The sequence below is a fragment of the Thunnus albacares genome, chromosome 5 (assembly GCF_914725855.1).
Source record: "Thunnus albacares chromosome 5, fThuAlb1.1, whole genome shotgun sequence".
NCBI classification, from domain to species: domain Eukaryota; kingdom Metazoa; phylum Chordata; class Actinopteri; order Scombriformes; family Scombridae; genus Thunnus; species Thunnus albacares.
In genome coordinates, this window is record NC_058110.1 from 15,024,042 (window position 1) to 15,037,599 (window position 13,558).

The window sequence follows — 13,558 nt, forward strand, 5'->3', positions numbered from 1 at the left end:
AATTGCTATCAGGATTTCAGAAGATTATTCTTGCCGTGTCAGCCTGTATTAGGCCGTTTTAGTCGTGGCAGGCTGCATGTTATCACATTATTCCACTAAGACTTTCATGAGACCTCTCTTTATGTAGATAATACTTCTCTTCTTACTGTATTACAGAGCCTGCTCATGTGTTCCAGCAATTGTCATATCATGAGTGTGCTTCCTTTTTCAGACAATCGACAAAGCACTGCTCATCTCCTTGTAATGAAATGTTTCATGTTCTGTGTGATATTGGCTGCAGCCCTGTCAAAAGTGACTCCTGCTCACAATGTGTTTTTTCTTGGTGTGCGGGGGTGCAGATCCAACCAGAATCATCCAGGGGCCAGTGGACATGGAGATCATTGTGGGCGAGAGCATCGTGTTACCCTGTCAGGTCATTAGTGACCCCGTCCTTGACGTTTCTTTCTCCTGGGCCTTCAACGGACAGCTCATCGCCAAGGGGGACGGTCACTTTGAGCTAGTGGGTGGGGTGAGTGACCTGCAGTCATACGTCTTTAGAACGTGCGAATGGGCAGTTGGCACCTTTTCCCATCTTGCTTCACTTCATTCCTGCCATTAGTTAAAAGAGACAGCTTGTGGTTTGACATCATGGTATTTCTTGGAGATTTACCGTGGTTAGTATTGCTGCAATTGGTGTGAGACCATCTTTTTTTTTTTTCGCAATACTTCCAAATCTTCTCAGAGGCATAATAAGCTGCGTGTATGTGAAAATCTTTAGAAGGATGTGCTATTTGATCATTCAGTCACTCTAAGCTTCCAATTGTATTTTTGTGAATAGAAACATGGTGGTTATTATGTCAAAATACACTTCCTTTATAAAAATCATCATGTCGGTAGAGTGTTAGTTGCTCAGCCATTGTGACAGGTTATCGTCTTTTTGGATACGCTTCCTCTACTCAAGCTCAGCCTTCTGAAGTAATCTATTTTTTAATCAATCAGTCTCTTTTATTTAAAGTGCAGAATCACCATGCAGCATGGTCCCAGTACACTTTACTTTAGGACAAATCATACAGCAAGCAAATAAAATAATAAAAATTCAAATAAAACAACCACATTAAAACTATCAATGTTAAAGGGATGTTAAGAGGCTGATGGACCCGACTTAGGTAGGCTGTAATGAAGTCAATAAAGGTAGTTTGTCAGTCAAAGTTAAAGATTTCAACTGAATGTTATAAAGAGCACGGTAGACAAATGCTTTGAAGCCAACTGATTTTTTTTGTTAACTGAAGGAATGACCAGGAGACATTAATACTTCGGTTGGTCTTGAATTCTTTTCAAACCCTTCTTTGACATAGCCTGCTGCACAGCTCTTCATAACAGAAAGAGGATACACATCATTAGAGGTGTCTTTAAAAGGAATGAAAGCATGGCAGAGCCCCAAATGACAAAACACTTCCAGAACACCCTCACACCCTTCGAGATTAGCCATTCTTCCTGTGTGTGTTTGACTGACAATGTTCTTATCTGAAAAGAGACTCCTTCCCCAGAAATGCTTGGATGTCCCCAGTCTAAAGAGATTATCAACTTAACTTTGCTGCTTCAAGGAATTTAATTTCCATAATTAAACCATGTTGGCTCCACTGCCACATTTCCCTGCCAATGCCAGGAGAACGATTTCACCACTAATTTACTGTTTGCTGCTTATGGGTGTCCTCTCAGATGAGAATCTAGGGGGCCTTTTTTCCTTCTCCAATCAAGCAAAAACTGCCTGTTTAACTCAATAGTAATAGCTTATTTGTGTAGTTCCTCGCAACAGGTCTTGAAGGCCATGGTGATGACCTCTGCAAAAAAGCAAGTGAAATAGCCAAGGCCATGTCAAACACAAAAACTCAATTCACTGCATAAAATTTTTATGAATTCTTTTCATCTGAGCTCATCTTGGACCGCTGTATGTGAGGTTCTGTCTTATTAAGTTTTGCCTTTATGGCTCTGACTGCAAGAGCTGTCAAGAGATGTGTGTAAAATACATATATAATATCTTTTTTAAAAAAAAAAAACAGGCTTTGTTTTTCCCTGCAAAGTCCTCGCTAAATAGCTGCAAATGTTTTTGGCACCGCTATTTACTGCACCTTATATATGCTTCACTAGATTTTTTAATAAGCTGTCACAAGGTCTGTTATCTTTCATGCTACATAAAGCTTTCTTTCCTCCTTGGTAGAGAACAGCAGGAGATCTGATGATCAGGAACATTCAGCTTTACCATGATGGCAAATATATCTGCGTGGTGGACACGGATGTGGAGAGCCTGTCAGCCGTGGCTGTATTGATTGTGAAAGGTAAGAAAGCCTCCTCTCTGCTCTGCAGTCACTAATTAAAGCGAGGCTTGCAGCCAGGGTTGTTTTTGGGTTCCCCTTTTAAAAAAGGAGAAATAAAAGGAAAAAAAACTGTCTCGACTGTAAAGTGGATGATAGACGCAGCTACAAAACAACCCTCGATAAGAAGATGTCAGGACTCTGTGTTACCAAACAAGCTGCGTTGCAAGAAATAAAGGAAAATGTATCCTATAAAAGATGTTTTTTCGAGACATTATATGAATGTACCACTTTCTGGGCTTATAATGTTCACTTAGGCTTTTAAACTCAAATGGGTTTTGTTTCAGCTGGTGATTGCACTGAACCCAAAATGCCCACAATCTCATGAAAATCATTCTGGGTGTCATCAAAGAGTCCACAGTTTTTATGTCTTGTTTATTTGTAGTATCAGCCATTTGATTACCCCAAATAGAAGAGGCTTATTTTTCTTTTATATTGCATTCAGAGATGCTTTTGGAAGTACAGAACTTGACAAAATTGTCCGAAATTGTATGAATGCCAGCTATGAATTTTTAAGATGTGTGTTTTCTTTTTTTCCTCCTTCTCTCTTTTTTTAATGGCCAATTTTCAATATTGTTGCAATGTGCTTGACAGTTGGATGTTCAGATGCCTGTCTGTGCTCACTCATGCAGTATGTATAGCTCCAGAGAGACACAATTGTCAAGAGTTACGTCGGGTAAAACAAAATAGGACAACTTTTATTATATGTTTTGGGGAGTGGAGGGTTTGCATAGCGTGCAGAGTGAGAGGAGTGTTTCTGGCTTTGATCAATACGCCAAATAGCCAAGCAAATTGACACTACGCAAATATGTTAAATGTCAAATGAGGTGAGGGATGATTTTGGTGTCAACATTTGAAAAGGTTGGATCCATATCTTTATCTTGTACAGATACCCACCAGTGATTCGGTTTGGCATGTTGAAGATCTTCCAGGCAAATGGCATTAATAGGCACTCCTTTCCCAAATGGCTGAGGGCTAAGTGGAAATAAGGTTGTTTTCTCAAGTAGAAGCAACGTCAAGGCCATGGAAATGGATTGGCCTAGTATTGACTGAAGAGAAACTTGTCTGTGACTCACATTGTGCATTATTTACACTTCCTGCTCACTGCAGCTGTCATGGGTGTCTCATTCCTTGGATCGAATGGCTTCAAATGGTGGGCGGCAAAGCATGAAGCTAGATAGAAAACCAGTCACTGAGGGCAAATAGTTTTGCTTTATCACAGACTTTCAGCAAAATGAGGTCGGTCACGTGTTGATCAGAATATTATTTTCCAATCTAGCAGCCAGCCATCCTGTTTGGAAACCATGCCACCTTTACCTGTGACCCATAAAGGACACAATAACACCTCCAAACAATGTGCAGCACCTCACTGAGCATGCATCAGTATATGTACCTTCCAACATACAGACTGTGGTCACCTTAAAGGGTCTGTTCTTACTTACCTCAAGCAGTCGTGTAAATGGTTCTGGTTGTTTTTACTTTCACCACAGACCCTCTTTCTGAAAAGACGTCTTTTCAGTAAGAGTGTTGCTGTTACTCATAATAATCCCCACGACTGCTGTCAACATTTTTCGCTGGAACTGCTTTCTTTCAAGGAAATTGTTCCGTGTTGTTCTGAAGAGATGTCACTGCTGAATTTTTATAAATGTCATTCTTAAAAGCTGCAAACACCAAAAAACAATATTCCACCGAACCTCATTTCTTTTTGAGGTGGTGGCAGAAATAACCTGGGTAAATAAATCCAAACTATCTGCATGACTAAATACTACAAGGTGAGAAAACAATTGCATTTACATGTGCTCCAAAAATGCAATTATTATGTGAGGACAAAAATGTGAATAATAACTCATTTAACTGTGATGGTAATGATGATGCCAGTGTGACTGTGCTGTCAGTTTGATTATGATTGCGGCTGCATATGTGGACTTTTATGATCGTACTCGCAGCAGTAGCGACTATTTGTGTTATTGGCAGTAGACACATTGTTGCAATCATGTAAAATTAGCCACTGATAGTAGCTCAATAATTTTGCACGGCGGTATTTGCGGGCCTGTTTCACTCCGCTCCTCTTGTAGCGGTGAAGGTCAATGATAATCGCTCCTGACACGACGACTCTTGAGTGATGATCTGGGTGCTTGTGTTTTTTTAACAATGGCAATGGAAAATGTTTTAGATGCCACTCCGCGATGCCTCACAAAGACTGGTGGTGGTGGTTATGGAGAAGGTCATGGTGCACGGATAGCATCGTTGTCATTAGCATTCAAACCACTTAGTGACCACTTGTGCTTGTATGACAGTTGTGTCATCACCATCCTGGAAGACAGTACGTAGCGAAATACACCTCACACCAGTCAGTACGACACTCGATGTGTTTTATCAATATGATTCCTTTTAAAACATTCTTTTATTTAGATTCATTTCCGACATGTGTGATGGGATATTTTACAGATTTGGGAAATATTCAGTTTGGACCAAAATAATACGGCTGCGGCTGTAAGTATTCATAATACAGCCAGATATTAATTTGCCCTGAGCCAAGTTCACAACAAAAGCCCAGACTGTCCATATTAATAACAGATTATTTGAACACCCTCAAGACACTGACAGCATCCTCTTGCCTCAGCCAATGAAATATAATTAAGAGGATAAGGAATTGATCCTTGATTGTTGCCCCATTAATATGTATTAATGAGGCCAGTGTATTAGAGGTTTTTTTTCATCAGGAGCTGCTAATGAGTTTTATACAGATCAATGGGCCTAATGCAAGAAGCACTCGTACAAACAGATTTGTTCTTAAAATGTACGTACGAGTGATTTTAGAACATTTGTTGCATTCATTAATTTACTTGTACAAAATTGTGGTCCAGCTCATCTCTGCATTGTCCTAATCTGGATTAATTTTGAATTTAAATATGATACTGGAATTAACAAAAAATGGAATATATAAGTAAAACAAACTTAATGCAAAATGTATATTCTGTTTACCAAATCATCATCATGGCTGCCAATTTTAGGATTTTTATGGCCATTTGATGCAGCAACTTCTACAGTTTAGTAGTTGTTGGAAACTTCTCTCACTCTGACAGCTGCCCCTGTGTCTCTGCAGCTCTCTGTCCAGTATCATCTTGTGTTGCAGCTGACAGTGTAACATCACCTGTGGACTATATTCTCCTCTAGTATCTCTGTGCATGTCACATCCCTTTACCGCCTCTCCTCATGGAGCGCTTTACTTTAGAAAGATGTTTTTAGCATCTAACGTCACAGAATGACGTGAAGTTAGATATCTGTCTTTATTTCTGTCACAGTGCTGAGCAGCTCTGATGACTTTTAGCTGGATTCATATGTTCTAATTGTTTCGGGTCTCCTACTATCACTCCTAAATTTGTTACGTATTTGTCCTCTGATTTCTGGAAGCAGGACTTGAAGTTGCGCAGCGTTTTTACTCTTTGGGAATTTTTTTGTGAATGAAACTCACCCACAAACGGAGCGTAACATGGAGCCTTATATGGCAATTTTAGGGACATGGATTACCTCTTTATGAACAGGTGACATTCATCAGCCTGAAACAAGCGATTTACAACAAGTTCATGCCGTTAAGAGAGTTTGTTGAATCTGACTTGGAAAACTCGTACGAGTAAACCTCACAGAGAAAAGTCTGAGAGTTTTAGGATAAAAATACAAAACTGTTCTTGCATGAGGCCCAATATCTCTAAAGCCAGGGCTTTAAGGGCGAGCGTATGTGGGCAGCACGTACAAGCCTTCTGTAAACAAGAAAAAGTAGTTCAGCAATACCTTATTTAGCATGCCTGCTGAGTGCAATCTGCTCAATATTTAGACATACATGCAAATACATATAGCTCATTCATACTGCATGAACCATAAACACAAATTCTGTTTTTTTGTGTGTGTGTTCCCAAAGCATTGATTGTTTGTTTAAAAAATAATTTACTGCTTTAATAATTAGAATATTTTGCTTCAGATTAGAAACCACTTCAGAGCCAGTGAAGAGTGTGAGCAGAGCTAGGGGCATTATTATTCTGCGGTCTGTCTCACAGCTCTCTAGTGGTCTATTATTTCTGATGAGCTGACACATTCATTAGAACAGGAAACAGTAGATGAGGCTAAAGTAAAACATCACACAGCTTAATTGGTGGGATAATGAAAATAAATGATAAAACTCTGGTTCTTCAGGGGTATGAGGCCCTTTTTCATCTTTTACCTTTTAATTTGACTCCTTGCATCTTACGTCTGCTGTTCCATCGATCAATTACCAGGACGACCATGAAAGGGAAGGATTACAAGTTGGTTGAATATTGGAGGATAAATCTTGAATTAACTTTTAATGCCTTGTGAAGGGCATTATTTCTCTTCAAACTCAAAGCTTTTAGAAATGTTTTTCTCTCGCTAATATGGATTTAAAGATGTAAAGGCTTTCAACAAAGCGTAGCGATCTCTAATGTAGATTAGCTGGATGTGTTTTTTATGCAAATATGCATATGTGCTGTTCATGTTTTCCTTGCAGTATGTGCGCGTACACACATTTACATCCACATTCTGTTTTCGCATCTGTGCTTCCGCGTGTGTGAGTACCTCACAGTGTCTGTTCCTGTGATTGAGCCAGGCTCCCCCAGCCCTCCAGACTCAGTGACAGTGGATGAGGTGACAGACAGCACAGCCCAGCTGACCTGGAGCCCCGGCAGAGACAACGGCAGCCCCATCACCAATTACCTCATCCAAACCAGGACTCCTTTCACTGTGGGCTGGCAGAGGGTTAACACAGGTAGGCAGCACTTCAAGATACATTTTCATCTTAAAACGTGTGGGGGTGTGTCTCGCCCTGTTCCACATAGAAATGAATGGTAAGCGAATTTTGGTCTGACTGCGCTGAAAGCTGGCGAATCCACCAGAGTTGTCAGTTGTCAAGCACTGGACCAAGTACAACTACTCCCTCCCTCAACAACAGAGGGAATAATTCAGTACAAATAGTGCAAAGAAGTAAAGAGTCTAAGACGTGTTGAGATAAATATTAAATTGCAAAAAAAAGACTACTTACTTTATGATTATTTTTTTATATATATTATGGACCAGCCTACACAGCTTAAGACATTTTTGTTGTTTATTTGTGTTTATTTGTTTTAGCTATTTATTCATATGTTTATGTGTATACTGTATGTTTTTGTGTGTGTTTTTTTAGTCCCTGAGATAATCGATGGGAACACACTGACAGCCACTGTGGTGGACCTTAATGCCTGGGTGGAGTATGAGTTTCGGGTTTTGGCCAAAAACAGTGTTGGGGTGGGAGAACCCAGCCCTGTGTCAGTCAAGACCAGGACAGAGGACGCAGGTACAGTAAATGTATTTCACGTTTTTCCCTCAAATAATTAATCAAGATTAGATATAAAATACCAAAAGGCAAAAACTGTGGTCTAAACAAAGGCAAATGGTCTGGGATTATACTAGCATTTCTTCTTGTACAACTTTATAAAGTGTTGTGTATTTGGAGGTGTGAACAAGGTCTGTGTTGTGTAGTTCCTGATGCAGCGCCAGGTGACGTGGGTGGAGGAGGTGGAAGCAGATCTGAACTGGTCATCACATGGGAGGTAAATCATCAGTCTTATGTTATAGTCTGTCATTCAGAGTGTCTGCAGTTAGTTTTAAGGTGCTTAATATTTCTCAATAAATCAAGGTGCCTGCTCTGTTCGGTGTGTGGATGTCATAAATTCTGGGTCAATCGAAGTCTAGCGCTGCAGTCATTGTAATATCTTAGTTGAAGAGTCTGCATGTAAAGCGGCGGCAGTGTATACACACGCAGAACACAGAATCTGACAGTTATTTTCATTTATGAGGCTTTGATCTGTGGTGAATTGTTGTTGTTCAGCCAAATCTACAATGAACAAATCTAGCAATGAAGTAAAGCAGTCGGGGAGCTGAAAAGTAATGTAGATATTGAAGAAGTCATTAGTTGGCTAAAGCTATCTCATTATTTGAGTTTTCTCATTTCATTAAATGCTGAAATAACTTTTCATTTTAAAAGCTGCACGGTTGCTCTGTAATGAGCTTAGGTTTTTTTTTAATGGCATTTTACTCCTCATTTCATTTCGTCAGGTGACCCACAAAAGCAATTTGTGGGTCATGCACACCATCAGAGTGGGTGGTGATTGTGTCAGCCCAGCGGCGGGGTGAACGTGAGTGGTTTGTATATGTTTTAATATCACTATAGTTTTGTGTTTCACTCTCAGCCTGTCCCTGAAGAACTACAGAATGGTGAGAGCTTTGGTTACATCATTGCTTTCCGCGCCTTCGGAGAAGTTAGCTGGACCCATGTGGCCACCTCTGCCCCCGGTGCATCCCGCTATGTGTACCGCAACGACAGCATTGCGCCCTTCTCCCCTTTTCATGTCAAGGTTGGCACTTACAACAGCAAAGGACAGGGTCCCTTCAGCCCCGTGGTCACCATCTACTCTGCAGAGATAGGTAAGGTGATGAATGGGATTGGGATTTTTTGAAAAGCTACAAGGCTGTTTCTGTTTTTGAAAAGGACAAAGATCATGAAAGTGGTTTTATTGCATCTACTCGGCTGAAAGCGCTGGATAAATAAAGAGACATGCAGGAAAATAAATCTGTAGAAATCTTAGTAAAATAGGGTAGAAAACTAGGGAAATTTTGCAACACAAACAAGTAAGAATAGACAGATTGCTTCCAAATATCACCACACTTTAGAGTGGCTATGCCAAAGTGAAAACCGGTTGGCATTTAGCATAAATCAGTAGCCTGCTCGACAGTGTAATCAGCATGGAAAATGTAAACCAACTGTAAACATCAACATAGAAATTATCTGTCAAAACTGAATGTCTGGCTGCAGCCAAGTGCAACATGAGAAATGCTTTAGGCCTACAGTCTGTAGCCCACACGTTATGTTCAAATAGAAAAAAAATATAAAAAAATAATACTGCAAACTGTGCAAAGATACAAAATAATGCCACTTAAAGCCTGCATGCTCATCTATGTTTTTTGGCTCACCTCTATCGTAGGCTTCAAATCCAAAATGTTGCCATATTGGCACAGTTTTCGTTTTCTTTGACACTCTGCCATGTCTCGTCTCGTCACCCCAAAAAACACAAGAACTTTCTAGTAAAGAACACACAATGTGCCATGTGCGTCGTCTTTCCCCCGCCCACCTTTGATTGATCTTCTGAAATTTGATCTCTTTGTTGCCAGCCTCAGCACTAAAACAAACATAATATTGTGTTAATCGGGTTTTTGCTCATTACTAATGCAATACGAGTTGGATTTAGCGTCGTCAGTTGCTGATTTAGGTTACTTTTTAATTTGCCAGACCTTCTCATAATGACAAATTCCGGTTCAGTCGGTTTGCATAAAATCAAACCAGTTTAAGCTCGTACACTGGACCGGACTGGCAAAACCGGAAACTAATCCAAACCTACTATTAACCAGCAGCACCTGTGTGTGGTGATTCATCCAAGTAGAGATCAAGAACAATAATGCTGCAGTTATAAATGTAAAAATTGAAGAGATTTGTTCTGCTTGTCTCTGTGCTGTTGGAAGAAGTCAGCAATGCTCAGTCTCTTGTTGTCTGTTTTCAGAGCCAAGTGGGATGCCAGCGGGAGTTTGGGCCAGAAGTGTTTCAGCCTCTGAGATTGAGGTGAATTGGCAGGCTCTCTCCTTCACCCCTGAAAGGGTTCTGGGCTATGAGGTACATTTTACTCTTTTAAATGGAAATAGAAATCACACACAGCACAATTCAAATGCTTGTCACCCCCGTTGTACCTCAAAGCCATCACTTCCAAACTCTGCGTTGCCATGGAAATGGCTGTTTCAGTTGGGCGACTGTTATAGCCAAATTTATACAGTTCTTTGTACTAACGCGGAAAACATGTCCATAACGTGTGTTCAAGAGAACAAAGGAAAATTGCCTGTCCATATGCCTTTTCGTGTCGCTGTCAGTTATGGGGCATCATGCAATACTACACCAGACCACATGTCAGAATATGAAGAAGTGTCATCATACCTCACCAGAAATACTGTTGTTTAACAATTAAAAGTTTTCAACGCAGCAGCACAATGTGAATCAATAGGCTTGTCATTGTTCTCTAAGTAAAGGGGAATATTAACCTATTTCATTTTAAACCCAAAATGGTTGATTGGCTTCTCTCTTACCTTCAAAAACTGGGACAGCCTGAGTGCCTTGCCTGCGTGCTCCTGACTGAATAATCAGGGTGATCAAAGGGCTCTAATGTAAGATGCTGTTGTTGTTATTCTTTTGCTCAATAAATCAAAGTTGTTTGAATATTTCCATCTGGCTAAGTAAGCTTTTGTGCCATATCAGATACCACAACAACAGCTAACATTGAAAAATGATGACAGAAAAGTAGACAGGTGGTGGATGGATGTAGTTTTAGGATCATTTATTTTCAATGTAATGGTTAGAAGGAGCAAAAACAAAATGGTCACCTATTTTATGAGTGGTAACTTTATTTTGTACTTAAATGTATTTAAATGCAAATTCAAATGTGTTCATTAGTCTAATTTCCATCACTGGAAAAGTAAATATTACATGCCATGTTATGCAAGATAGATTGATTTATTGTAGTGTTGAAAGGATTAGATAATAAATCCATTAGTTGAGCCTCAAAAAATCTTGATTAGTTATTCTTGTAATTAATGAATTGTTTCAGTCATCAAGGAAAAATACATAACAGGTTCCTAGCTTCTTTTTTAAATCATTGTAAGCTAAATACCTTTTGGTTTTCGATTGTTGGTTCAACAAAACAAACAGTCTGGAGATGTGATTTTATGATCTGGGAACTTTCAAATTTCTGACATTTCTTAGATTAAATCATTTATGGATTAATCATAAAAAACAGCCTTTCTATCATTAGTCCCTGCTTGAAATGATTGTGCTATTCTTTGAGGAGTAGCTGAGGAAAGATGTTGTGAAAGCACATTAATAAAGGCTTTGTAATGTCAGATCAAATATCCTGCTGGAGAGGTGAAAGAAAGCTGTAATCTCCCTTCAGAGGATACACCCTGAGGCGATCATTTAACAAGACCACATTTCTCTCAAGACATCAAAAACAAATACAAGTACTGTTTTGTGCTGCATGTGATAGAAAATGCATGCTTCCGATGTGCACATTTTGCTGGAGTCCAAAGCCATAATACGTCCTGGTTCAAATAGGTGGTGTACTGGGAAGATGACACCAAACCAGAGACCATGGGGAAGGTTAGGGTGCCTTGGAACCAAACCTCGGTCACAGTGAGCGGCTTGACTGGAAACACACAGTATTTCCTTACAGTCAGCGCCTTCAACACAGCAGGCACCGGCCCGTTCCTCCCTGCAATCAATGTCACCACAAAAAAGCCACGTAAGTCGCAGCACCCAAAGCGCCCTGCTGCTCAAGTGATTTTGTATTCACACTGATTATAATTCAGAGGTGGAAACAATGAAGGGTTGTGTTTGAGGGAAGTTTATTCTTAGCCGTTACTGCAAAGCAGGAGAAAGTTAATATGTGTTCTGGCATGTTCACATGTTTGGCTTGTTGTTTCACAAAAGGCAGAAAGACGGAAGAATATCTAGTCCTCACCTCATTCTTAGAAGTAGAGAAATACCGTATTTCCTCAAATAGTGGCCAGGGCCTTTATTTACCTCAACTGCAGGGGGTACCAGGCCTTTATTGATAGCAGGCTTATATTAGAGAGAGACCTTTATTTCTAATTCCCTCTGTTTGATAAGGATATTTGTTTATATTTTAGTATGACACCTTGTTTTCTGATCTGCTTCAGTTTGCACTATTACATTTTTGTAACTGCATTACCAGTTCTCCACTTACTCTGATGCATAGAACAATAATGATAGCGCTTGAATTGCACCAGGAACATTTTGGCAGTGCACCTCTTAGCTGTTGCATGTTCATTGACGTATGCCCGCTGGCTTAGCCAAGTTACCCTGGTTACCCTTGTTACCCAGGTTACCTATGCTCATGTAGTGTTGCTATTTATGCTTAACTGACATGCACATTATATAACAGGCACCAGAAGTTTATCTGCCCCTATTTTTCCCCGGCATGTTTTTGGGGCCGGCCTTTATTTGTTCATGTCGATCACGCCCCCAGCCATTATCGGAGACCCGGCTTTAAATTGACTACTGTCTTTTATTTGAGGAAATACAGTATGATAATTCTGGTATGATGAGGTCATAGTAATATGTTGCTGTGCTGACATATAGAAATGTATTATCTTTATGTCATGTAGCACCAGCCCAACCACCGCTGAATGTCGAATGGACCCTAATTGGCTCTCATCTGTCTCTTTACTGGGAACCTGTGGTGGCGATGGAATCAGAGTCAGAAGTTACAGGATACCAAGTGAGTTTTACGTCACTACACTTAACAGTCACATGTTGATTCCTGTTATGCATCAGAGTGAGTGAAAGTGTGGACCTACCTGTGTAGGGGTATTACGATTTTTAGTATTAAATTTTGAACTTTTAAGAAAACTTTTCTTACAAAAGTTTCCCTTTCACTGGAGGGAAATAATTTAACCAAAATAAACAGTCTTATATCAGAAAGTCGTGAACTCTCAAATACATGGATCTCTGCTGTAAATAAATACACAAATACAACAACTTGGCGATAAATCAAGATATTTATTTTTAAGTACAAAGGGATAGGGATGAGTAGGGAATAAATGAGCATATACACATATATACAAACAGAATGCATGAATGAATGGGGAAATTAAATTAACAAGTTATTGCCAACAGAATGCATGAATGAAATTTAGGATTATCAAAAATGAGTCAAAGCCCAATGAGGGGGCAAATCGTTCTAACTAAAGCCAATTAAAAGAATCATTTAGAATCTAGCTCTTTGCATCAACTCTCAGACACAACGCATGGAACATAGTTAGTTTCCTGCTGTTTCCGTAGTGATGGAGGACTGATGATGAGGCAAATTTCCCGAAGAATGGCGAGCATAGTGAGGCAGACTTGGTGATCTTCAGGTTGCCGAGGTGACTGCCAAATGAAGACCGCTGTAGGTTCAGTGAAGCAGTGAAAAACAATTTGCAATAGTACATAAAAAAATTTAACTACATGATAAAAATAGATTACAAAAATAATAGATATTCAAATGGTGTGCGATGGCTAAACTGATACTTGTGGCTTTAGGCGTCTTTGCAGTTTTCTT

General features: G+C 39.8%; 1 protein-coding gene across 2 annotated transcripts in view; it reads left to right on the forward strand.

The window, feature by feature from the left end:
- Window positions 1-13,558, forward strand: part of cntn3a.2 (contactin 3a, tandem duplicate 2) — a 40,913-nt gene that overhangs the window by 18,330 nt on the left and 9,025 nt on the right. For both annotated transcript variants that reach the window (XM_044352639.1, XM_044352640.1), the window contains exons 13-21: window positions 339-508; window positions 2,198-2,315; window positions 6,973-7,131; window positions 7,546-7,695; window positions 7,881-7,951; window positions 8,591-8,825; window positions 9,956-10,065; window positions 11,551-11,737; window positions 12,624-12,736. In XM_044352639.1, coding sequence (XP_044208574.1) covers window positions 339-508; window positions 2,198-2,315; window positions 6,973-7,131; window positions 7,546-7,695; window positions 7,881-7,951; window positions 8,591-8,825; window positions 9,956-10,065; window positions 11,551-11,737; window positions 12,624-12,736 — 1,313 coding nt within the window. The remainder of the gene's footprint in view (window positions 1-338; window positions 509-2,197; window positions 2,316-6,972; window positions 7,132-7,545; window positions 7,696-7,880; window positions 7,952-8,590; window positions 8,826-9,955; window positions 10,066-11,550; window positions 11,738-12,623; window positions 12,737-13,558) is intronic.